Consider the following 27,241-nt stretch of genomic DNA (forward strand, 5'->3'; position numbering starts at 1 on the left):
GGCACTGTATATAAACAGTGCTGCTGACTGGCTTAAGGCAACATTTAAACATTCTACAGTGAAAGAATAACCTGTACCAGCAGCATAGGCTTTACATTTCACACTGATCAGCAATGCTTATATTCATACTTCAGTAAGTTTATACATAAAGTCATTTAATTTTACAGAGAAAAGTTATAGCCTCTTATATGGTGTGCTTCAGTTTCTGAATCAGTGAGTAACAAAATCACAAACATCAGTACAACAGATATTACAAGTAGTTACAGATTTTATTTACTAAAATTGAAAAAATGACTAATGCAAATTTTCTTCAAGATAACATAATGGAAATTGAATAAAAATCTGTAACATTACAGGTATGTACTTTCTACTTAATTAGCACCGATACGCCATTTGCATACCAGTGAGGAAAACAGATCAAGTTGTTGAGCTTTAAACAAACAGGAGGAAGACATAACCCTTCATGCATGAGCCATATAATAAAACACCGGCTCCCTACTTTTTGCGAGGCATGCAGTGCTGCACAGAACAGTATTATCTTTGGGCAGCAATAGCTGAGTCAGCCTGGGTCTTGGAACATGTACAGCAATCTAGCATTACGCCAAAATTAATGAACAAAACCCCACCTTCTGTGGAGTCTGGTTTGCTTTTTAATGTTAAAGTGCCTTGCAAACCCAGCTAAACTGCTCCTCAGGGCTGAGGTGCAGCTTCCACATACTGCAGTGCCGTGCAGACATAGTAAAGTTACATAAGGATCCTGTTTTAAGTATAGGCTTGAAAAGTATTTGCTGAGAGCTCTTAATCGTGCAGTTTTGCATACTTTTCCTACATAACAAAAATATGTACCCGACCAGTAAGATACAAACGGTTCATCTCTCTAGTTTAGTAATTTTGCTCAAACATGCTTAAAAAAATTTGCAAAGTTTTTCTCACAGTGGGAAGTGTGTTGTAGAGAACTGAGTTTGCAGGATCTATACTCTTAAAAAGCTGTAAGTGCCTTGTTTTAAAATGATTAATGCTCCATGAGCTGTAATCATTTTCTTAAAGACACTGAACTGTAACCCATAATGGAAACTAGAAGCTAGTTCTTCTGATCATCAATATAAATGCTTAACAATGACAAAATACTCGTGTTTTCAGTAAATTTCATAGTGGACCTATTCAAATTTAAACATTCTGTACCCTGTGAAATTTTGATAATTACTTAAAAGCAAGCTTTCTTTTTTTCCTGCAAGTATTGAAGGAGGAATTGAAGACAGTTTTACTTCCTTCCCAGAAGTACCCCAGAGCTGAGAACAATTTAGAGATAAAGATTTCTGTAAAGCTGAATCTATACAATAAGTTAAGTCTAGCTTAACCTAACATTGTCAATGAAAGGACAAGTTAAAACCCAAGCGTTTAATTTTAATGTACTACTACTACTAATCCAGAATACTTCCTCTTGTATGATCTTGAATATGGCCAATGTAACTGCTACATATGTTTTCTTCCTTGTAACTTCACGATCTACTTGAAACAGTGGAATGCACACACAGCACAAATCCTACTGCACCTATCAGTACTTATGTACAGGATTAAGAACAGTGCAAATACTAGTATTTAGCCTACTTTCATTCTTGAACTACCCTATTGCTATAAATGCATAAGAACAAAAACCTATTATGCAAGAGTAGTGACATTTCCAAGCCTAATTTACTGTAAAAGCACCTTCAGTTAGTTTGTAGGAATTTACTGTATCCTAAATAATTTTGGTTGCTTCAAAAGCTGCGATATTGTAATAACAAAAACAATCTGAAATTATTAAGTCATGTATAAGCACCAGATCATTTAACATTTACAGTGCAAGACTTAATTTCTGTAAATAAACTGATTTTAAATCAACAAGAGAGACTATTCTACCAGTTCTCAATAATTTTGAGCTTCTTAACACATTCAGAGTATAACCTCCTAATTTAAAAGATGAAGGCACCTGACTTTACCTCTGAAAAAAACCTCTGTTGCTCAGAATTTATAAAAAACAGGTAGCTGAGGATTAAACGGCCCACTGACCCAACAACTGGACAGCCAGTCACCCATGGAGCAGCAGTGCCATCTTGCACCACAGAATATTAGAGCTTGGATTCTTAATGTAGACTCTTGCTCTTCACACCAGAATGACATGAGTGCTGCTATAAACTGCAAATCAACAAAAGCAACTCTACTACAGTAAGTAAAAGTTGGAAAAAATAATTGCTTATCTGAAATTACAATCTGAGAGCAAGTCTGTTAGGAATAAAAGCCTGCCTTGTTTTTAAAAGGAACTGTTACATTTATAACAGCCACAGGTAGGTGAAGGAAAAACACAGGAAGTATTGTTCTCAAATCACCAAATTAAATCAGGAAGGTTGGAGCACAGCACAGAAGCCTGGAACAGTGACTAGGCCCAAAATTTTATTAGAAACTATTTATGCACGTTTGATCTAAAGAATTTACATTGTGTTAAAAAAATACTTTGATTGTGCAATAAATAAAGCTATTTCCCCTCTTCTTCCCAGTGCCACTGTTTCCAGACTTCAAGCCATATAAGACACAGCTACTTTCAAAAGCACACGTGTACATCAAAGAGTTGAAGTTAATAGCATTTCAGCACAGAACATACGTCATTCAATTAGGCAGATCACTCTTCAGTCCAAGTTCAAAGTTTAGAGCATTCTGTGAAGGAGAGATGCTAAAAATCTCACGCTAAAGCAGGGAACTTATGTAATACTAGAAACTGCAAACTAGTACTAGACTTCCAGCACCCACACATTTGTAGTTTTTCTGTTAAACGTTTGTTTATTCCACGAGTTCTTTAATTTCAAGAACATTCAATGACCATTTATAATCTGAGTAACCCCTTACAGGCAAGCATTCCCAAACTGAGCAATGTTTGGTTTTCAAGTATCTTGATATCAGCTCTCAAGTCTGACATGCAAACAGTTACTTGTTTCTCTGTGTCTAGCTCCCATAAAATAAAAACTCACGGAACTGAATTCAGTATCTCACTTGTTATTTCTTCACTGTTTTACAGAATATAATGTAAACTGTACTTCTAAACTTAGAAACATACTTAATTATAAAAGGATGGTGAAATAAGAACATAAACAATAGTAAACAATTCAAAATGTTCACAGTGCAGGGCATGATGGAACCCATAAGGTATATCACATGCCACCACACTTACATTGTTTTAGAAACCTTACTGAGAAAGCAGAAAGCAATGCTACTACAAGAAACAGTACCCTTATACAAAGAAGTAAGTTATTGCATATTTATCACATTTATTTGCAACTCACATTAAGGCTAGATTTACTAAAATCATGACATACGTATAAGCCCCACTTTGGGTTGCTTAATGAAGCAACCGATTTCTCTTGCACTGAACAAACCTTTCACTAAGAAGAAAAAAATGACCCAGTGAATACAGAGGGCAGCCAGCATCTCCTATTCATAGGACACGCTTGCTTTGTTCTAAAGACTACTTCTGTCTGAGATATGATTTCCCAAACAGTTGACAGAAGCTCCAAGTTCACTGTTTCATCAACATCCCCATTATTTCACAGAGTACTAGATGAAATATAACTGTAATTTATCTGAAAAGTCAACTTACTTATTAAAGATTTCCACAGCCTGATACTTAATCATGCCTTAGGAGAGTCTTGTTAACTCCACAGGCAGTAGCAGCCTCAGGATATGAATACAAACTTCTGCCTCACCATAAGTAAAGGCACTTTTGCTGGGAAATCAACTACTTGCACTAAAGAAGTAACTAAAGATTAGTTTTCACCTGAAGCTGAATAACACAACCTCCTCCAGCATTATCCCACCTTCTCAATTACTGTTCTTCGCCATTTACTGTTTTGAACAGCCTTTGAATAACTTTTTTTTTTTTTAAAAAAAAACCAAAGTGAGACAAAGCTAGATTGAGCTATTTCACAATTTGGTCTTGAAAGACAAGGCCCTCAGGACTCTTATCCTCCAGAAGGAGGAAATGCTGCAGTCTGTTTCTCCTGTTGACTGATACAGAAATTCCAGCATTCCTACCGCCAAGATTTTTACAGCATTAGAGTCCCAAATCACCTGGTGCCAGGCAGGTAAATAAACCAGGAGATAGTTCTAAAGCTATTTCTGAGGAAAAGCACTAGGTAACAGATCAGGTAGGGTAGATGAAGTAGGGTGGTTGAAGGAAGACCCGGATTTTGGTTTTGGATGACAAATGAGTTGCATAAAGACTCAGTGCATGAGCATACACTGTGATGAGACAAGGGCGTAGTTCATTCAATCTATGAAGTTACCAATTACTCACCTTTATTTTAGAGAAAAGTCCATTTTTAATAAAATCTGGGACAACATGCTTGCTACCACATGCTACTGTGACAAGTTATTTCAGTGCATTTCTCTCAACTGCAAAGCACGTGTTCAAAACCCCTTAACTTGAATCACGAAGGTGATTTAACAGTTCATCACCTCAACTCTTACTGGTTTTTTGTTTCCCCCACCCCCCCATCTTTGATATTTTTACTAAAAAAGCATTGTAGCTGAAAACGACTGCGGCTACATCATTTAAATGCTAACTGCAAGTGCAATTCAATACTACTGGATATATACAGAGCATACACTACACGAGATCTGAGGACAACAGCACAGAATACAATACTGGACACCCTTAGAATAGTTATTGCAAGCCTGATTAAGCTGTTTAGTGTCACACAATGACTCTATTATCCATGCACCTGCCTTCCTCCTCAGTGAGATCTACAGAGGCTTATTTACATTCAGTATAAATTCTACACAGGTAACCTCTCACAAAGTTTAAGCTTTTCTTTTTTGAAAGCAGCTGCAACTGGAATAACACAAAATTTTGCAACTTCTTCTTACCCAGCTGGGGACTGTGCATAAAAGTTGAAGCTAGACACTTTGAATGGCTAAATTCTACCCAGTTTATGTATCCTTATTGAAGACAGAGGCAGAGTAGGTACAAGAAGTCAACATGCTATAGATTTGACTCCAAGTACTACTGATCGCTAGCCAACAGAAACTATCAGTGTGAAGGAGGGAAGGTATTTTGGGCAAGCAACCAGGACAGAGAAAAGATGACAGGATGAGGCTAGGTTTGAAATGTGCAACTTGGTTTCAAAAATCACTAGGACAGAGGAGTCCTCTGAGAATCAGTTTCATTGCCACTGCCAAAGTATTGCAATGTACTACACAATGATAACAAGTCCAATAATTTACATCAGAGCAGTTAAAGTTTAGCAAGCTGGTATACTCCAACAGTTTAAAAAAAAAAGTCAATGACATTCTACAAAACACACAGCAAGTTAAAAAAAAAAAAAACAACAAAGAAAAAAGAATGCCCTCTAATGCACAGCTAGGAACAAGTGAACTGAACACGGGAAAGGTACTTTTGTGGACAAAGGCTATACTGCATTTAAAGTGCAACACTTGACTATGCCACTCCCATACTGCAAAGAGAACAAAACCTTCCAGACCACCAGTCAGTCCCTGCATTGCATTTAAAAACAAACAAACAAACAAAACAAAACAAAAAAACTCCTGAGAAAGAGTAAGGCTGGATAAGAAACCTCCTTAACTGCAACAGGCAAGTCTGATTTTTGTTCCTAGTAAGTTTGCTGTCAGAGGTCAAAACTTTTCATTATGGCATCATGGTCAAACTTGAAACTCAAGAAAGCTCTTGATGAGAAAGCAAATTTGTAATGGCCATTGCATGCCACAGAATGTCCCTCTGCATGTTCTTGCAGTGGGTCTTCACTGGAGCAACACATCTCATATGCTGCATCTGCTTAAAGAAAAAAAAAGCATGAAACAAAACAGATAGTTACCAATAAAAGTATCAATAACAATACAAAGCCATACCTCAAATGTATATTTAATTAATATCTATGACAAAATCTGTATGTCTGGTCATAAACAGAAGAAGATAAAACAGCCATATTTACAAGTCATTTAGTGGCTAGAACACATCTTAAAAGTCACAGCAATCTGGGGACACTTTCAATAGCCAGTTTTAACCCACAGGTGCTGTTTTGCAAGTCATTTCTTAATAAGGAGAAAAGAAATACGGCCTTATTTTCTGAGCAGTAAGTAAAGAACTGTGTGCACTCTCCAGAGTAGTCCAATATCAACTGCAGCTTATTACTAGCAGGACAGAAGGCCTTGAACCAACACTCCATTACCAGCATTGTGTTGACTCAGATGCAGCACATGAAGTTAACCAAACCAAACAAAAAGAACTCAGACTGCCGTAGAAAAATATGGCTTTATAACATTTGGTAGATTAGCATGCAAGGAAAAACCCTCAACCAAACCATCATTATTCAGATGCCTTCAGCCTATAACACATGACAATGGATGAAGATTCAATCTGCACTTGCCTGTTTCAAAGTTATCTTGAAGTCTTCTTGGATTAAGCCTTTTTTCACATTTCTGGTTAAGAGAATGACCATACATTACACACTTCATAGAGAAATGGCATTCTATTTCTCAGGGGTATAGCTTAAGCATCAGCTAAAAGGCATGCTCAGTATATTTGCTTTGACACTCCTCCTGATGTGTGAATTATTTTACTTGTAACTCAGCATGAGTTCTGTCATGTTACTTTATCTAGTAAGCATGCTTCAAGTCCACAAGTCTTTCACAAGCATGCAACCTTTTAACAGTGAACAAAGCATTTTTAAAATGCAGGTTTTTAGAGAAAAATTTTGAGTGCTTTCTAAATGTTTTAAGCTGGAAAGGTCTTGCACATGATGGTGTGGAATCAAAGTTGCACAAGCATAAGCCCGTTCTTCAATCGGCTTGTCCCAAAAAGCTAGGGGAGCGTATTTGCAAACACGCTGCTACTGCCAATTAAATTAGCATGCATTAGAGACAAACTTAGAACTCTCCAGGGAAGAGTTAAGTTTTAGCCCCAGGTATGCTGCTGTAAGTATACAAATACAGAGGAAAGTATGGCCCTTTGCACTCTGTGCGAATTAAAGAGTCCCCTGGCCTCCAAATTGTATTAGAAAATTAGCACTGTGACATGAAATATTTAAGCTTCAAAAGATGGACAATCATGAAAATGCAAATGAAACACCACAGAAGTATTTAGCAAAGTCTATAAAGAGTCTACAAAGTAACTGTGGAGTCTTAGCGGTTTCACTTGTTTCCATCAAGATCCTACAGATGCCCGTTACAGTTTTTTCTATACAGCCAAATTTCTGGGCAGTCAATTCTTTGAATTTTCATTCCTCTAATCTCAGACCCAAATGCAACTAGCCATTTCTTGCTACAGTGAGGATTTTTCCAGGACAAGAGTTTATGCAAGAGTTTATGCACTTTTACATGAAAACGGAGAGAAGGTAATAACCACAAGCCAGAATGGGAAGAATCTAGCTTACAACCAGTAAAGAAGAAAAACTAAAGCTTGGACAAGCCAGCTGAGCTGCATGGAGAACTGGGGCTCACTGCTGCACAAGAGCCAACAAAGTAGAATTGCAGAGCCATAAAGAACAGTGGGGAAAGGGGGTATCAAAAAGACATTATATTAAAAAAAGAGAGATATCTCAGTGAGCCTTCTCCCAGCCAGTAGAACTGTGGGGACGAGGACAATTAGTTACTGCAAGGAAAAGGTAACAAACCGAGAGTGTCATACTGGAATTTACAAACTGCTGTAGTTCTACTGTATGATTAAAAAAAATATATGAGATTCTGGCATTCAAAGTCAAGTCTGCATCTCAACATTTTTGCTAGAGAGAAGGGAAATAATAAGCATGTGCATTACCACTTTGTATGTAATTGTTGCATCACAAAACTCCATGCCTACAATAATATATCATACAGGAATAAATAAGACATACTACACTGACTTATTATGACATACTACAGTAGGCTATTACCTGACAGGAAGCTGGAAAGCTGCAGGATTGTCTACTGAAACAGCTGACAAATTTTCAACTGCTAAAGTAAGACTTACTTCCAAAATAGCAAACTTTGAAGTTTGCTATGCTTGTCTATAGATGCATATGCATACAAGGTAAGAAATGTCCATTTCTACAAATACATACCAAATATTCTGATCAAATATAATTTTGATAGATAGGCACTCTACTTTCTTTCAGCGGCGCATTGGCCTGGATATTTGTTAAGCATTACTGGAACCTGTTAATGAGACAGCCACTGCATGTTTCTTACCAAGGTATGGTTTTGTTTAACTGGTTGACTGTGGACTCCATTTGTTCGCTTCTTTTGGCTGGAAGTGTCTTGATACTGCTTTCTGCCATTGCTTCTCAAGCTCTGACTCTGCCATTAAGTCCAAAACGTAGTGAAGAGTTGAGTTTAAATGGCAGCATTGAACATCACTGCACTGACACTTTCTACTTATTATTTAAAACTTTCCTCCCAATAACCTCAAAACATGTAAACAGTATTTTTTTAGACAAAATGAAGCACACTGAAATTAACCAAACATACACTCAAGTTACAAAGAGTTATCAGTTGTTACTCAGTCTGTCTTGCACTATTACAGACACTGTATTACACAATAAATTCAGTTCGGTGAGTTCCCATACACTGATACACCTATGCTAGTGGTACCCAAAATACTTCAAAATGGTACATGGAGGACACCAAAATAGTAAGTAGTCATTGCTACCTATACCTGAAAGAACACAACTATCACCTGATACCCACCACCTCTAATGTCAGATAAATCTGAGAATCCCCAAGATTATTTTTTCTCCCCATGTTTTTATTTTTGCACGCTATGCTGATAAAACTCAATATTTTCCTTCCAGAAAGGAACCCTTATGAACAAAGACATCTGTGTTAAATAGCCCAGATGCATATGTTTGCCTAAGAAACAACCTACCTTTATTTTCAAAACTTCAGACATCTCAGGATGATTATATGGCTTCTGTGGCTGTTTTGCCTTCACCCACTGCTCTCCTGAAAAGCCATCTGTAAACACCTGCTGACTACAGCGAAGTTTGGATCTAGTACAGGAAAACAAACAGAGTTTATAACACAACTTCAAACCTACTGATAGCAGAAGAGAAATATGAAAGAATTTTCTGCTTTTTGAGAACAACCTGGAAGACAAGCTTAAGTAACCTAGTGTGGAAACTGTTAATAATGCTCACTGCATTCACCCAACTTTGTTTTGCCTGCTGGTAAGAAACCTATGTTGTGCATAGGCAGCAGGCTAGATCCACGTTAGCATTTGTCCTGTTGTTGTCAGTGTTGGTGCTGACCTGACTCGAATTACTGGAGCATAGCGTTCTCGTTGGGACCACAGATTTTAAAGTTTGCTCCACTGCTTTTAGCTCAGCTGAATCAAAAGCCAGCAGCACTTGCTCCCCTACTGACCCCCACAGGTTTTATCTAGCTAGCTACTTCTGATACCACTTTACGGTCCTACTTCAGAGAGTCCTATTTTTCCTCTGTGAAAGTGCCAAAAGCATTGACCTTGAAGCATTGAAAGTTATCTACTTGTTTTAGTTTGTTTTTTAGTTTGTCTATTCCCATAGACAGAACTCAAGAAATTATCTCAGTTCTGACACTGAGGTATTTACCAAAAAAAGTGTATCATGACATTAATTAACTTCTCATCCTATCTACAGTCCTGTGAGATATGCCTGCAATTTTATATTTTTTATTAACCCATTCTATTACTGGAACACGAATACTCGGAGAAAGAAAGGACAAGCAGCTTTCTATGACCAATGTTTTATAGAAAGGATACAGAGGTGTTAAACTGACCTGGTTCTTACCTAGCTTTTTCCAAGTTGGGCTTAGAGGGTGTGCTGCCTGTAGATGAAAATCCATTGTCACTATCTGAGGAATCTCCATTCCTTCGGGAAATCCATTCCCTCAATGGCCTGTGAGCAAGAAGAAGTGCAACAAGATCTACTTACTAAAACAAATCTAAAGAAATTAAACTTGTCTGAAAGGCACTGGCCTAGCATTTGCCTCATCTCAAACATACCTGATGAAGGGAATTGCCATAAAAAATTTATTAGGTGCCAAACCCAGCTTGGACTTCGGGGTCATGTCATTTCTGTGGCATGGTAATTTGTCAATGGAAAACCACTCAATATTCTAGAAAAAAAACAAAAAATAAAATCAGAATACCCACTTACTGTAGCCTTACAGAATGTTACAAATGTGTATCAACCACAATTATTTCCCTTAATTAAAAAATTGCAATGGAAGACTTTAATTAAAGGACCACAACAGGGTTTTTCACAACAGGTTAATTAACAACGGGGTCATTCTTCTGACTGCAACTAGAGTAACAGATGCTACAGCACATATTCATTGCAAGATACGGCACCTAAAATATGAAAGGTATTATCCAGCAACTAAATTCTGAATAAGGGTTTCAAAAACCAACCAAACCACTGCACACTGAATGCCATAAATAAAGGTAAAGGCTTTAAATAACTTTCAAAGTCACTATTATTCTTGCTATTTTTATTTAAAATGCCACCAAAACTAGACTACCAATACTAGTTCAAAAATTATCAGAAAGACAGGGATTTAGTTTGCAGAGTAAGTTTCAGGTTTTGTTATAAACGAAAAAAACACGGGTAAAGGATTTGTGTTATAATTTATACATTATAGTTTTAACTGTTAAAACTGTATACTTTGCAGAATGGGGAACGAAATCAGGAATTCTGAATATACACAGTGTAGAAGAACCCACATGAGCTCTTCTATTGTAGAGCCTATCCCCAAAACCCCAGGTCCAGATAAAATGCGTATTATGGAAAGATGTTACAAACTGAACAGGTTTTCAATATAGTTCTACAGGGAATACAAAAATGGCATGCCCGGGTGTATTAGATCAGATGAAGATGGTGCTTCAGCAGGGAGACAAAAATCTGTCATTGTAAGAACTCTTCAACAGCCCCACGCAGATGGTCATTGTTATACAAAGGAGGGTATTTACTGTACATTTTTAAAAAAAAACAAAGTTCATCTTCTTTTACTTTGTACTTTTAAAAACAGGTCTCTAATGCAAGAAATTAAGAGACTCCTGTCTAGTCAACTAGAAGTACCTTTTCGTATTTAGAAAGCCAGCTGCCCTGTTCGGTGGCACCATCTGCATGAAAATATGGGGATAGCTGTTTTAAACTGAATTGCTATACATGAAAGATATTCAGACTTCAAAGATTATGAGTACCAGGTACAAAGTTTCCAACAAGTCTGCTACCTGAATCTTTGCTTCTCCCTGTCACAATACCTTTTAAAAGTCTAATGGTACACAAACCATCCAAAATAGTTCCCGTTTTGTGTCTCTTTCCCAACCTCTTCCTTAAAATACACTATTCTCTAAGACTGGATGGTATTAGCCATGAAAGAGAGAACACAATCCTTAGTTTCTCCTTCTGATACGTAGGCTTTTGTGTATCACCAATCAATAATTACATCTTCAGAAGAATATATAGTTGTATACGCAGCTGTATCTAGCAATACGTTAAATGATTAGCACATACACCACCTAAGAGAAAAGAACGGGAGAATTATAGTTTGACAGCATGCTCTAATGTTGTTTTCATGATGAATGGAGACACGATCAAGAATCAGTCTTTGCAGTAGAGTTGCAAGAAGTTGACAAGACCCTATAGTGCAGAGATGCCATTTGTACCTAGTATTTGAGGTATTCATCATGCTTGGTAATTTCATTATTTTACAGACCATTAGCTTTAAAAAAAAATCAAGATCCACAACAAGGTTCGTTTAGATTCAAACAAGGTAACACATACCCGAATTTCCCTTCTAGTTTTGGGGTTGAATTTTGTGTTCTTGGGAACTCCTGGAATGATGTACAGCCGTGCTAATTGATCATTAATTCGCAGCTCAATGTATTCTTCTTTGCAGATATAATCTTTTATGTCAAACCCAGTTTCTTCAAACACCTGAGAAGCATATAGATGAAATCAGTGTGTGTATTCAGATTTATCCTTTCAGAACCTACCATCACAAGGGAAGGAATGATTATTTTTCAGATCTATCCATAAAAGCAGGCCACTGCTGGGAAAAACAAGGCTTTACACATAGATGTATGCTCAATAATAGAAAAAGTATCTAAAATCCTATGTGCTTTACATTTCTCTAAGACAGACAGACCTGTAATAAAAATTGAAACCACTCTATTATACCTTCATGGAGCAATTTATTAATATGGATGGGGAGTCTCTGACTGCTCCTCGATGCTGCTGGATGCATGGAGATCTTACTCATAGCAAAAACTACACTTGGGGAGTAAAGACCTCTTCAAATTCTAGCAGGGCTTACTTGCACCTCAATTCTTCTTCTTTTTCAACAATCCTCCTATTTCATGAATCTCCTACTCTCAATACATATAATCGTTTTTATGTTCATAACAAAACCCAGCAATAGGATAGCAAAACTTTTACTACAAAATTCAAACTGCACATTCACTCTGACAAACAAACTTAAAACTGCATTGTCAGTTGCTCTAAAGACAAAAATAGGAGTGTTATACCTGCTGGACATTACCAGAAAGACAATGATACTTTAAAAGAATATTTCCTTTGCGTATTTTATAGTCTTGCAGTGAAGGATCAAAGATTCACAGAATGGTTTGGGTTGCAAGGGACCTTCAAAGATCATCTAGTCAAACCCCCCTGCATGAGCAGGGACATTTTTCACTAGATCAGGTTGCTCAAACCCTTACTTCGAAATACTTACTTTTGACAACATTCTCAAATAGACAAGGTCTATAACATAAAAAGATTCATGTCAAACACACCTAAGAGCTTAAATCAGATCATGCCTCTAAGCTTGCTAAGTAAATACTCATTTTTAGAAACTTCCTGGTCCTCAAAATCTCCACGGGGAATACAAGTACTCAGAAAACATGCAGGACTGATACTGCTGTCCAAAATATTTCTGCCCAGACAGTGGAATATGCATGTGAACAATCACTCATAGAACTGGATATTAACCCCAGGGCTATTAAGCCCCACTACCAATAATCCAAAGGCAGAAGTCCAGTTCAATTTTTTATAGACTAGACTTAGAATTTAAAAGAGGGACCGGATCTTCAGTAAAACCTCTTCTCAACCCCCATCTCCTGTGGGTATGTATAATGAAAAATAGAACGAGATAACTGCATATAAAATAATAATAGCAGGAAATACTCAAAATATGTTATGCAAAACACCAATGTATATATTGGTATCAGCAAAATGGTTAAGTTCCTTTTTTGAAAATGCAGAGGAAACTACGCACAAATATGAAAAAAACAGAAGTGTTTAATACAAAGCAAATAATTGACCAGTAAGTCTTCAAATTAGCACATACAACCCCTCATATCAAAATAAAAAACAAGCCATCTTTCCATCTAACTACATTAAGAACAGCAGAGTTTAGGGGAAAAAACAAACAAACCAAAAAAACCCCACCACACTGTCTCAATTAAGAGGAGATATGCTTTTCCTCCATGCTTACTACCAACACCAATGTTTTCCCTTCATAAATGATCTTTCCAGACGATTAAAGCGAATTCGTTGTAGAAACTCCTTTTACCAAGAGAAACACCCATTTAGTATGGTTTTGCCCTCATCAACTTCTGAAATACTACTGAACTGTGTAGGCACTGCCCAGTGAAGACCTCTTCAATTAGACCTTATACAGATGCAGTTTATGCTTTTAGACCTGCGCTGACTCCAGTAAAAGATTTATGCACAGGTATTACAGATATCCCGATTCCTGGCCACATGGTAAGCATTTGCCAGTTTATCCACAATGACAATCTACCTTGGCGGAAAAAGATCATAGCAACAGTGTTGTTCACTAGTGTAATCTAAATCAATTCTCCAAATTAAAAACACTATTAAAAGATTTTTTCCCAGTATATGCTTTTGCTAACATAACTTAAAGTTAAGAGGAAGGCATACTTTACATCATTCCTTCCTGAAGTAGTTACGCCTAGTTTGTCCTGTCCGCTGTGTTGTGGTCCATGTATTTTTATGATCTCCCTTCAGTTCAATCCTTTAGACCAACCCTAAAGCACCTGACTAGTACTAGTACCTGACTTTAACTGGACAAATTATTTATGGGGTAGGGAAAAAGAGACATGCATTGAATCATCAAGTTAACCTTATTAAGCCTCTGCTTAACCTTCCCCAGCCCTTGAGTTCTGCAATGACAGCCCACTGCATCTGTAGCTCGGGTGTTTCACTCTCTGGTAAGTCACTTGATACTACATAAATAATGTTCTACACTCAGAGATTAGTAACTGCTAACATGAAAGTGTGTTTCATGTGTGTCCATCGCATAATAGTGCAATGTTAAGATCGAAGACCTTATTTTGTTCTTCCAAGTCCATATTAAATATATGAGTATGGAAAGCACCATCAGGGAACCAGAAATATGGAATTTTTCATTCATGCATCTTTAACAGGTATATTTAAAAAAAAAAATCCATGATTTCTCAGATACTAATTCAGTCCAATCGTGACAAAAACTAATGCATCTTACTACTTTCCATCATCTTAATTTTCCCTCTCAAAAATTCTGGATGTATTATGTTACATGAACATTGAATTTATACCAGTAATATTCTTTTATATTTTTAATATGCAGCTTCACTATATATCTAGGTCTCCAGCAGCAATAAATCCCACAGATTATTTATTTTTCAGATTTTACTTGCCATATACATTGATCCTTGTTCCTGCATCACTGAAAAATAGAAAAGTAAAGTTCTTCACAATTTCTAACATAATCTTCTTCAACCTCCAACTCAACTCTTTAGCTTCTTTACACAGCCCAGTGTACATAAACTAAATTACCATTCTTCTACCTTTTTACAGTTATGGTGGCCTTTGAAATTAATATTCTAAAAGCCACAAAGTACGTAAGATTTCCCAAGCACCAAAAATAATACTTAAAAGTAAACCGATAGTTCAGCAGAGAACTTTAAAAATAGTTCTTACTTAATTTAGCAAATTAGTGCAAAACAATTAAAAACATCAAACAGTGATTTTTAAATTATGCAACTACACCCTTGACTATCACTCTGGAACTCAGAAAAGCACTAGAAGCTACAGCAGAAAACTCCTGCAAGTGCGGACTACTTACTTACCTGTCTTTTCACCTAATGCATACATCCTGCTCTCAGCAAAATTTCATTTCTTTAGCTTAAATTTAAGGGAATCAAATATAACTTACCTCTCTAGCAGCACAGTCATGAGGAGCCTCTTCTTTATTTACTTTCCCTTTTGGAAATCCCCAACCAGACTTTGCTAAATAGCCCTGAACCAAAAGAACCTGCAAAATACAAGGGAATGCAACTGTCAAACACCCACTATTACAACCAATTTCTATTAAATGTCTTCCCTTCACTGTCCCCTGCTTCTCTAAAAAGATACTTTAGCCTGGAGGAAGGAACCCATTAGGTTTTCCATGTCCTAGCAAGAACTGCAAAATTTTTTATGGGATCATGCAACTCAGAATAAAAAAAAAACAAAACTGAGTAGGAAAGGAAGCGGAAGTGTGTTTATTGTCTTCCATATTATATTTCTGTACACACTCAACAGTGTCAAGTAACTGTCAGGTCTTTGTGAATCTGAAGCACTTCTTTTTTTTTTCCTCCAGATGAAAAATGTGAAGAACAAAAAGATTACTTCTGCCAGCATATGCCATCCTTCCCTCTAGCCCTTCACAACTATTTCTGTACTTACATTTTCAAGTGTCTCATCAAGAATAATTGCACCATAGGTTGGCACTCCCATTTTATATTCTTTCCACTCTTCTAAAACCTTTTGTACATCTTCACCTTGAGGCAGTAAAAAAGGGCAGTGATTGAAGAGTACAGCGGCATGTTAAGGAAGATAAACTTAAGCATTCAGTTTTAAATTACACGCAGACATACAAAAGATACCCACTCAACATTTACAATAACCACATTCCCTCTCCTAACTGCTTTTAAGACATATTCTCTTGGAAGTAAAAAATATTAGGAATAATTCATTACCAAACCCTAAAGGTCAGAAAGCATCAAGTAATTCGGTAATTCTAATACGAGCCAATTTTTAAAAAAAAAAAGACAAGGAAAAAGATGGCACAAGGCTGCTTGTTTGAAGGAAGGTCTCCCCTAATTTTGAAGAAAAAGTATCCACATAACAGTTATTTTGAATATGTATTATTTTTAAACACATGTTTTTCATTTTGAAGTGAGACAGACAAAAATACAGTTTTCCTCTCCTGCTTGAAATAAGTGGAGCTAGATTTTTCCCACAATCATTTGTAGACTATGGTACAAAATATGTACTGAAGTATTTACTATGCAAAAAAATTATTTTTAATGGCATCAAATTACAGAGATCTAAATTCTGATACACTTTACCAAAACTCACCATGCAGAGAAAACATGAACAACCTTTATAACTCTAAAATGTTGAAAGCAAATCTATAAGCCCTTAATAAAAGTATTAATATTATATATTACATATAAAATTATACTACCAATAAAAAATATTCCATAGTAGAGTACTTAAAAATACAAAGCTGCAGCAAAACTAGTATTTCTGGCAAATGTGAGCTGGAGAGGGCAGATGTAATGAACAACTACAATTTATTACATTGTATTTTTCCTGCACTGTCTGCAATTACTAGAAGAATTCTGTTGGTCTGAAGATACATTTATAATTAAAAACATACTGAATATAAATAAAAAATAACTGCATAATATCAAGCAACAGAAAATTATCATATTTTTACAGTTTATTGTTAAAATAAAAGCTGTAGTGTTTCAAAGTAAATCTCTGTTATCAAACTAACAGAGAAGTACGTTGTGTAGTGAAACCACAGATAATATTATCACAAAAGTTAGAAACAATACAAAAGTTAGAAACAATACTCCAATCGCATATCAAGAACATATGGGAAGAGGTTAAAACTAAAACACTTGCTGGATGAAAGTCACAAGTTTTTCTCCAGCAAGGACTAGATACTGTACATTTCAGCGGTCCCTGTAAGCAATGAAAAAAGCAGAGGCCAACCGTAGGAATTCAGTAAAAACGCATGCTCTCCCCTACCTACAGAACCCTACAGAACTGTTCCTAGCAGCGACTGTCAGTACTTCCAACAAATACATACCACTGCCCATGGGGGAAACACATACCACCTTCAGCTATGTTAACATTTATGTCACTATTTACTTGGAAAGGGATCAAATTAAGGAGACAAAACACCATGAATAGCTCCAACAGCTCATCTTTGAAACGCATGTAGTCTGCCGAAGTGCAACCATGAGGAAAAATCCTCAAAGATCAGAAACTACCTGTTTCCATAGCTCTTTAGCAGTCGGAGAAACATCTCTTTTGCAGATGCCACACAATTATGGAAGCAATGAACAGATAAAATCACATACCTAGCAATACTAACTTTTAATCACTAACACGTGAACTGACATTTTCCTGCTGCAAGTATGAAATTTCGTTAAGAATATTCAGTTTGCACTTTATCCACTGAGACAGAAAACCATCACAGTAATAAAAAGGATATCAGCTTTAGCAAAGTCTCTTATCCCACACTGAGGTAATCCTGGTGTGTTTTGCATGTAGAAATCCAAGTAAAACCAATGGGCAAGTTCAATCTGAAAACACACTCTGATTGCATTGTCTCTCTCTTCACTTGGAATGTGCAAAATAAATCGGCTGCCAGGAAAGAAAGAAGAGTAAGATTAGCCAAATCTAGCGATTTAAATAAATCTAACAACAAAAAAGCATTGCAACAGTGGAATTCCTGATCCATTAGCACAGACCACCAGATCTTCCACCAAAAGCAAAAGATTTTCATATCAAAGTAAAATACAACTTTTAAAGTCAAGAAGGAGAATGGATCATGATGTTCTTTCACAAAAGTCAATTACAATAGCCTAAGTAAATTAACTATTGTGAAAACAGGGAGGGTAAGGACATCCTACATAAATGGCTATATTACAAGAATGAAAGCATTTTTACACGTCCAGTAAAGAACATCTGCAAACTCTGATAACAGATGTCAATGCATTTTTTTCTGGACGCAAGTTAAACACTGCTATGTATTTTCACTTAAAACCACAGTAAACTATTAATTTATGTAGATTTTAAAATTCAATACGATCCTATTAGTTTTCTCAGTCTGAAATAGAACATGGACAATTGGTTTATTTTTGAATTCTACTTTATGCTTTAGCTCAGATACTGGAACACAAATATAAAGTCCCAGAAATGTAAGTGTAAGTAGCACTGTGTGATAGTTTATTTTACTTAAGCAGAAGCAGCTTTACTTTTTTATTTATTTGTTTGTAAGATCAAGAACAACATAATTTTCCTTTTAGAAATTTAAGGTCATCCACCCAATTGAACTTAAACCGTTTGACAGAGATCTTTTACATCCAACTCCTGCGTACAACCAGCTAAATTCTAAAAGTGCACAATATCATTGCCAGAACCAGGAATACTTAAGACATCTTTACTTAAAATTTGACAAGTATAAATTGTTAAGGGATGCCAAAAGTGGCTGCCTCTCCCAGTCACTCTGGCCAAGGCCTGCCTCCTGCCTGGTTGCTGGAGCCCAGCCCGGTGCCCCACGGTCTCTGCCCAGGCTGAGGGACACGGCTGCTGCTTTCCCTTTGGCAGGTTCAACCAGTAGCAAAGCCCAGCATGTACCCCAGGGCTTGTACACACAGGACACTAACAGAGCTTGCACACACAAAGCCCAGCATGTACACACAGGACACTAACAGAGCTGGTCACACAGGCTGCCACAGACAAGGTCCTGCCTTCAACAGCACCTACATACGGGACTCGCACAAAACACAAGCACAGAGAGCCAAGACTCCTTCTCTTCTTCGTCTGGCAGAGGCAGAAAGTCGCTAGTGCAGGCACACACTTGACACTCTCCAGGTTCACAAGTACGCGCACATTCAGAGGTCCCCCAGGTACCAGCACGGCTCCCTCTGTCCACCCAATACCCCTGCCCAGATCCCAGGCCCCATAGCCCTCACACAGGTCCCTGCCTCGCCGGCTGGTCCAACTTGAAGTTTGCTAGTGAGTACACATGCACAATGGGTTTGGGGAAGATAAGACACTCAGCCCGCCACCAGCCCAGCAGCTGGCACCAGGCACACGAGCTGCAACCCACGGTCCTGCTCCAGCCGCCGGCACTCTGACCCTCACTCACACAGTTCCCCCGCAGCAGCCGGTTTTCAGGACACTCATCGCTCGGAACCGAGAGGCTGGAAGCCGAGACCCCCACCCATGCGAGTAGCTGGCACTGAGACTTCCCCCCTCACTCCAGTAGCTGACACCCCGTCCACGCACACACATAGCTCTTATGTAGCTGGCACTTCATCCTTGCAGCACACATGTACATGGGGTAGAGAGTGAGATTATGCAGAGAGAAAATTAAGAAAAGATATAATAAGAAGATAGGACAGACTGTGGCAATCAGGCAAAAGGCTCAGCCAGACAAGCGTACTGGCAGGCCCAGTTTTACACACTACCAACCCCCCTTACACCCCCTTTCTGCCTACCCCCGTCTTCCGCCCCCCTGCCGCACCCCTCCCAGCCCGGTGTGTGGGATCCCCCCCTAGTCTACAGCCTTATCAGATGCAAAGGCCAGGCTGATCTTCCTGGAAGTGGTGCCTGTGGTTTCTTGATAGCCCATCAATTAGTGTGACTGGCAGGTTTGTTTCTTGTCATTGTCTCCACTTCTGTTTTCTTAGGTCTGTGTCCGTGTATTTTTGGTTCCGATTTCCCCCTTTTTCCTTAGTTTCCCTGCTCAGATAAACTTGCTGGAATGAACATTCCCACACCCCCACATATCCTCATCAATCAGTGGCCAAAGTTTGGGTCTCATCAGCACCTCCCTTATCCTTCCTCCCTCGGGTTTGTGTCCCTGTATGTTTTGTTTATGGCTTCCTCCTTTTCTTATTACCCCATTTTCGCATTGAAAAAGGTCCTTGACCAGATACCCTTCAAGAAGCAGATATTCTCCCTTACATAAATAATTTTATTCCCTTCAACGACAATGTTTTCCTACTTGCCAATTTTCAGGTGGCAATACCACCCCCAAACTGCTCCTTTCTTTTTGAAGACTCTATTACTGCTGAAAATAGCCCTTATGTATAAAGCTGCTATAGATTAAAGGTAAAAAAAAAAAAAGTTTATGACTAGTTGATGATGTTTTCTTGCCCCAGCACTGCAGCTGAACATAAATCTGAAGATACAATATGCAAAGTAGTACCAAAGAGGAATAAGAACACACCAGCATTAAGCTTAGAGTAACAAGAGCAAAGCCAATTAGAACACTACTTATTAATCAAAAAGTTAACTCCTGAGTTACTTGGAGTGACTGAAGTGCTAACAACAGGCATCTCTAGGTTGTAGTGGGTGCAGGTGCCCAGGTGCTGGCAGGGGGGCTGCAGGGTGGCCTCTGTTGAAAGGAGGCCAGGGCTGCCTGGTGCTGGCCACACCTGGCTCCAGCGGACCCACTGCAGGGCTCGGCTGAAGCCAGCAGCCAAGATGGTGGCGCCTCTGGGAAAGTGTATTTAAGAAAGGACAAAAATGCCAGACAGGCAGAGGAAGAGAGAAAAAGAGTGTGAAACAGCAGCGCAAACAGCAAGGTCAGAGAAGAAGGAGGGAGAGGAGGTGCTCCATGGCAGAGCAGATGTCCACACTGCAGCCTTTGGAGGATCCCATGCCAGAGCAGACGGATATTTCCTGAAGGAACTTCAGCCCATAGGATTGACCCCACACTGGAGCAGGGGCAAAGCGTGAGGAGGGAGGAGCGGACAGTTATGGACTGACCACAACCCCCATTCCCCATCCCCCTGCACTGCTCAGGGGGGAGGAGGTCGAGGAGTTGGGAATGAAGAGGTGAAGTTGAACCTGGGAAAAATGGGGATGTAGGGGAAGGTGTTGTTTAAATTTTTTTGTCTTTGTTTCTCTCTATCCAAATCTATTTTAATTGGCAACAAACTAAATTAATTTTCCCCAAGTCGAGTCTTTTTGCCCATGATGGTAACTGGTAAGCAATCTTCCTGTCTCATCCTGAGCCACAAGCTTTTCTATCCTATTTTTTCCCCCATCCTGTTGAAGAGGGGGAGTGAGTGGCTGGGTGGGCATCTGGCTGCTGGGCAAGGCTAACCCACTACAGTCCTGAAGTCAAAACATGGGGTAACAGCACTTGCTTATAGGAGAAAGAGAGCACCAAGAAGCCCCAAAACCTACATTAAGACTCTGTACCTCCACTTATTTATGTAAAGAATAACTCGGTAGCACAAGACAGCATGACAAAAAAAATTACATGGATACCTGTGACCTGTTATTTAACAGAATGGGTGAAAGTGGTCCTACTACTGAAGCTTAAAGACACAATAACTTACCAGAACTAGAATAAATTGTATCCTGGCATTGTGTGATTCCAAAACAGCCCAGGAACTCAACAAATGTTTGAAGACATTATGTACCTGGCTTTAGCTTTCAACCTGTTTTCACATGCTGGCACGTAACTTTTTGCTCTCTGAATAAGAATGGAGATGTAACATTTTACTCTCTGAATATGAATTCTAAGTGTAGAATTTAGTTTACCAGCAGGGAAAAACTGTGACAGCATGGGAAAAAAAAACCAAAATTAAACAAAAGTGCATTAGACTAGTGTTTTTAATCTTATTTTTGTTATCCTTAGGAGAATCATTTTGCAATGAAAGCACTTAACAATCACCACCATCATTATCACTTATACTCAATTCTCACACAGATCTCTAGCTGAATATAAAAGCCTACTTGTTATTTCACACTGTTGGAAAAAGTTGTGTGTTTTGTTTTGTTTTTTTTAAGAGCTAGCTTATACTGATTCTCTAGTACAGGTTTCAGTGCTGTATAATTTCAGTATTAGATTCTGTGAAGTCAGCTATGAATGAGCTGAACATATCCATTGACTCTTTATATGTTGAGCTCTACAGGACAAACAAAGCCCAGGGCCTGAGAGCCCTTCACCCAATGTACTTGATTTAATAAATGCAAGAGAATTTTTAGTAACATGCATTAAAAATTCTACATTTAAGCTTAGCTATAACCTATATGAAATTATTATATATTCCACTCCTCACAGCATGGAAAAACTCTAAGGTTAATACCAGAGAAACATCCACAAGTACACATTGAGCCTGCAGAGTTTGGTTGGTTTTTTCTCCCACAGAAGAAATAAGTACACTAAGTTTCCCTTGGCCAATTACAAACTTAATTTGATGCTGAATGCTAAAGTTGCTGCTAAATAGCCAAACTTTACTCTCAGCAAAATACATCATCACACAAATACTGCAAGTGAAACTTTGTAAAAGTAACATCAAGCCACAAACCCAGCCTAAAAACATAATCCAGACCCTCCTAGAAGTTCATGTATCTCAAAACCAAGTTGCTTTAAGTCACTACAGACAATAAAAATTTGGAGTCTTACCCCAATTAACTATACAATTGAAGAGTATTTGTCAGCTTAAGATCAAAATTGATTACTACAAAAAGAAATCCAGTCATCCTGCACAGTACCTAAAAACTTGGAAGCTTTAACTCACAATTGCAAAAATAAAATAATTGATATGGTAAAGGTTACCCGGCAGTACTTCATGTTTTTTTAACCTATCAGGCTCAACAGAAACAAACAAACAAACAAACAAGAACCACCACACCCTCCCCTCAAGACACACAAAATACCAGCTAAGGCACCTTTGTATGCCTTTGGAGCTAGCAACAGCCACGAGAATTACCTGCAGGCATTAAAACAGCTGTAGCTACCCCGAACAGTGGAATTATTATTTAGACTGATTGGCTGAATTAGTTGGAACAGCTGCAAGTGATCTGAGGATCTATACATGACCCACTCTGAGTAGCCTCTGTATGGAACCTCCCCAAGCCTCTGCCTAGACAGGAGCACCTGTGAGGAATCTAAAGAAAGTGCTTCCAAACACATTTTAATTCAGCAATACATTATGTTCACGGAATTAGCACCAGCTCACAGTGGTCTTTCTGTCATAAAGAAATGTATCAAGCAGGTAAAATGGCAACACAGTGAGATGTACTGATGATTGCATCTCCTGTCTACACAAACTTTTAACAACTAACAGTTTTCTGCAGAGAATCCAGGCCTTTTGCTTCAGGACAACGGAAAATATTTCTGTCCAAAGTGTAGAAGTCTGACAGATATTCTAGCGCTCTCAAGATACAAATAACACCAATAGTTCTGTTTTGCGGACATCTATGCTTTAACTTAGCTTTTTGATTTTCAAATACACCAAAAATAAAACCCACTAAAAAAAATCTCAAAATACTGGGCAAGCTTGACTTGAAAGCAGATTTATTTCATTATTTAGCTTAGTAAGAGCAATGTGAATGCTTGCCATCTCCTAAAAATTCACTAACAGTTATTTAGATTTGCAGCTCACACTGCTACAGTTCATATAGTAGAGAATTCATATGGGTCCTGTAACTTTCCAAACTTGTTATACTGAAATTATAATTATTTTAGTAATGAAGTTTTGTTTGCTGACAGAATTTTGAAGAAGAAAAAGAAAAACAAAGCATAGGTTGTGCTAGAAAATATTTTGAAACTTCTCAATAACTACGAAAAATTGCTTGGCTCTTTCTACCAAAATTTCCACTAATATCATATATAGATTGAAGAATGTGGGAAGTGACAGATATTTTAATAACCCATTTATAGCCAACCACCTGAAGCACAGCACCACTGATCTTCCACTTATTTAATAGTTTATCTTCTCCCCTGAGCCAAGGCCTCTCAGGCCCTGTCACTCCTCCAGTGCACACCAGAATCCTTTCTCTCTTTCCCACAGGAAAGCCTGACTCCTCTGCTCCTCTCAGTTGTTCTGTCCATGTCCAAGCAAGGCAACGTATCTGAAGCAGGGCTGATCTGTTAGCACTGATGAAAGTCAACAAGGTGAATTAGGAAAAGATGAAGAGCGAGACAGGTGGTAACTACAAGCCCCTGATCGACCATTCTCAGGTTTGGTTTTTTGGTGTTTTTTTTTTTTTTAAATAAAGTCACACGACTACCATCATACAATTATAAGACAAAACACCATTTCAAAGGCAGAAGACGACAGCAGCAGGGGAACGAAGTAAGACAGTGGGACCGACCCTATAACAATGTAAGATCTGATTACTCATGTGCCCTTCTATCAGTCACCCCACAGGAGTGACACTAATAGGCTCTTTCAGTTTTGTAAGCATTGTGATTCCCCTCTGGATTTCCTGAAGAGGTCTTAAAGCCTACTTCATGTGTGAGCAGGCATCTAAAAGACAAGCCCTATCTCTCTGTAGGGAGCCCAAAGGCGACACGATGGAAACACGAACACGCTTCAGAGGCCAGACTTAGAGAATTGAAAACTTACTTGCGTATTGCAAACTCCAACTCTTGCACTAGATACATGACAAAACGCTACTGAGCGGGGCAGTTCTAGCTTCCTGTGGTATTCTCACTTCTAAGCATTTTCACTCATTTGAAAACTGTAATTCCAGTAAGTAGACTATCCTTCGTCTCTAGTAACCTTTCCCTCTTGTACACAAATACTTCAGAAGGGGCCCTTTCGGGGTGGTAAGACAGAAGGATTATTTCATGTCAAATATCACATCCCATTTGGGGCATCAAATTCTGGGGATGCCAGATGAATTAAAAAGCCCAAAGGGCTGCACCACAGGTGATCAGAGATTGAGGTCATAAGGGGCAAAAGTGCCTCTCCCCTCTCCCCCCAAGAAAACAGAATCCATGTTTTATGAAAATTTAAATGTGTAGCCTTTAGGATAAGGAAAGCTAACCATTTCACTCCGAAAGGCCCGACAAGCGGGAGAGGACCGTTTCAGACTGAAGGGTATTCCTGTGGCTCTTCCTTTTCTGCTCGCTGGAACTTTCTCTTCCAGCAGAGGTAAATCAGCAGACGGGCCTTCCTGCCACCCCTTCTAAATGAAACCAGACTTCTGAACGGTAAGTATGGCATCAATTCATCACTACACACGTCACATCAACCTTATGTGTCTACCTCTTCCATAACCCGCGCAAACACCGCCGGCGCAGCTTCACCTTCCTCGGCCAGCGAGCATGAGCTGCTGAACATCGTAAGAAAAACCCACCAATCATGTTCTGCCTTTTCTCTCACACTCGGCTTCTTCCCCGCCGCCGGTTTGGCCCTACATCGGGTTCTGACGACGGTGCGGACGGCAGAGGAGAGCTGGCGAGGGCCCTTCCCGCCCCGCCAGGACAGCTTCCAGCGCGGGGGCGGCGCCTTGGGCCACCAAGCCGCGAGGTGGGCGGGTGCAGCCCCACACGGGCGCGGGGGGAGCCCCTTCCTTCCGCTTCCCGGCCGCTGCGGGACTACCGACACCGCCCCTTTCCCCGCGCCGCCCCGCTCCCCCTCGGAGTCCCGCCAGGCCACGGAGCGCTTCAAGCAGCCCCCAGCGACTCGGGCCCCACGCCACGCCGGCTCAGCGGCCCGACCGCGCGCCTCTCACCGGGCGGGGGGGTGGGGGGAAGGCGCCCACCCCGCCCCCGGCAAGGGAGGGCCCGCAGCACCACGGGACGGGGGCGCCGCCGCCACCGCCGCCGCGCGGGGGTAGGGGGAGGCGCCGGCCGGCCGGGGGTGGTGGACGTGAGGCGGGCCCGGTAATGCCCCCGCCCCGCGGCTACCTGCACAGGTCGTCCAAGACGCTGCTGGGGATCTCGGCCCGTTTGGTCTCCATGGGGAAACGCGGCTCATCCCGACGCGGCGAAGCCCGAACCACGGTACAGCGGCGGGGGCGGGACTCCTTGGTGCCCGCCCGGCGGGGAGCGGGCCGGGGAGGCGGGGGAGCGGCAGCTGCCTCCGCCAATCGCCTCGCGCCGGCGGCTCCGGGGTCCTCCCGCCTGGCGGCGCGGCCTGACGCGGCGAGCCAATCAGCTGGAGAGCTGCTGCGGGAACGGGACCCTCAGGTGATCGCGGGAGGCAGCCAATGGGCGCTGCGGACAGCCTGGGGCGTCATCGTCGCGTGCTCGCGGGGAAGGCCGCCCGCCGGAGGGGCGAGGCGACGCGCGTCACGCCACGTCACAGCACGTCACGCCAGCCGGAGCAACGCCATCTCGGCCACTGGTGGTGTCCGGCTACTGCCGGCCCGCGCAGGCCGCGGCCTCCTGCGGTGGCAGGCGGGAGAGCGGGCGCTGCCGCCCCTGAGGCGAGGGAGGCGTGCCGCGGCTGCCCCCGCGCTCGCCCTTCCGCTCCCGCCGAGGCTGGGCGCCGCGCAGGCGCGGCCCGTTGGACGGTTTCCCTTCCTCGGCGAGCCCCGCAGTTGCGCGTGAGGCAGTCAGCTTCCTCTAGGGCGGGCGTTGCTTCACCCTGCTCACCGAGAGGTTTCATTCGCTTCGGACGAGGGGCGGGGGGGGCATTTTGAAATTCACAGGCTTTGGAGGGGACTAGGAGGCCTGCAGCACCGCATTTGCGTTCATTGCCGTTACCAGCGAGGCTTTGGGCTGAAGTCACGAAGTGTGCTGCTTGCGGACACTGACACCACGCACCAAGTACAGAAAACATTTTTAACTGCAGTGAAGAGGAGAGGACGAGGAAGATGTACCAAACAGCGACGTCTCCTCGCCGCCGGCAGAGGGTACCGCTGCTCTCTCCATTGCCGTGGCTGAGGCGCCTCTGCCTCACTGCTGCAGGCCGCTAGCAGCTGCCGCCGCCGCCTTTGACTTCAGTTGGAAGTGAATACTTCCATTTCTCGCCGTGTCCCTTCCCCACCCCTTCCTCGCCAAAGTGCCCGCGCTTCCATGGCAATTTCACTGAGGTTGACGCTGCTGGAGTCCCATCCCCCCCTGCACTGGAACACAGGCAGCTACAGGGGACAGAACCGGTAGAAAAATTGATGTATAAAGCACTTTAGCTACCAGAACCAGCAAAAACAGCTAGGTCAGTATCAGCAGAGCAGAGAGGATAAGAACGGGTGATCAGGAGAATGACGGGATGATAGCTGCATCAGCCTGGAGCGGCTTAATTGTTTGTAGTGAATTAACACAGCATAACTTGCTGAAAGCACTAAAAGGAGGATGTCGCATTTTATGCTTCCCTCCGCAGCTTCACTTCTGGCATTCCACCAGGCCTTGTACTGAGCCAATTCAACTCCCCAGTTCAAATTTCAATCTTTTTAAAAGACAAATATTA

The 27,241-nt window shown here is 40.6% G+C and overlaps 1 protein-coding gene across 4 annotated transcripts; it reads right to left on the bottom strand.

Annotated features, from left to right (window-relative positions):
* Positions 1 to 250: 250 nt before the first annotated feature.
* Positions 251 to 27,241, bottom strand: DCP2 (decapping mRNA 2). Of its 4 annotated transcripts, XM_075136684.1 has the most exons (11): positions 25,738 to 27,241; positions 17,560 to 17,711; positions 15,735 to 15,862; positions 15,223 to 15,321; positions 11,787 to 11,939; positions 10,004 to 10,116; positions 9,789 to 9,896; positions 8,888 to 9,011; positions 8,212 to 8,319; positions 6,414 to 6,465; positions 251 to 5,818 (listed from the first exon to the last, which is right to left on the bottom strand). In XM_075136684.1, the coding sequence occupies exons 1-11, from the start codon at positions 25,788 to 25,790 to the stop codon at positions 5,655 to 5,657; spliced, it is 1,254 nt and encodes a 417-aa protein (XP_074992785.1). In that variant the 5' UTR covers positions 25,791 to 27,241; the 3' UTR covers positions 251 to 5,654. The 4 variants fall into 4 exon arrangements, with proteins under 4 accessions (XP_074992785.1, XP_074992788.1, XP_074992787.1 ...); XM_075136687.1 differs by lacking the exon at positions 17,560 to 17,711 and having other exon boundaries at positions 15,735 to 15,829; XM_075136686.1 differs by lacking the exon at positions 6,414 to 6,465.

This window comes from Calonectris borealis, chromosome Z, assembly GCF_964195595.1.
Source record: "Calonectris borealis chromosome Z, bCalBor7.hap1.2, whole genome shotgun sequence".
Lineage (NCBI taxonomy): Eukaryota > Metazoa > Chordata > Aves > Procellariiformes > Procellariidae > Calonectris > Calonectris borealis.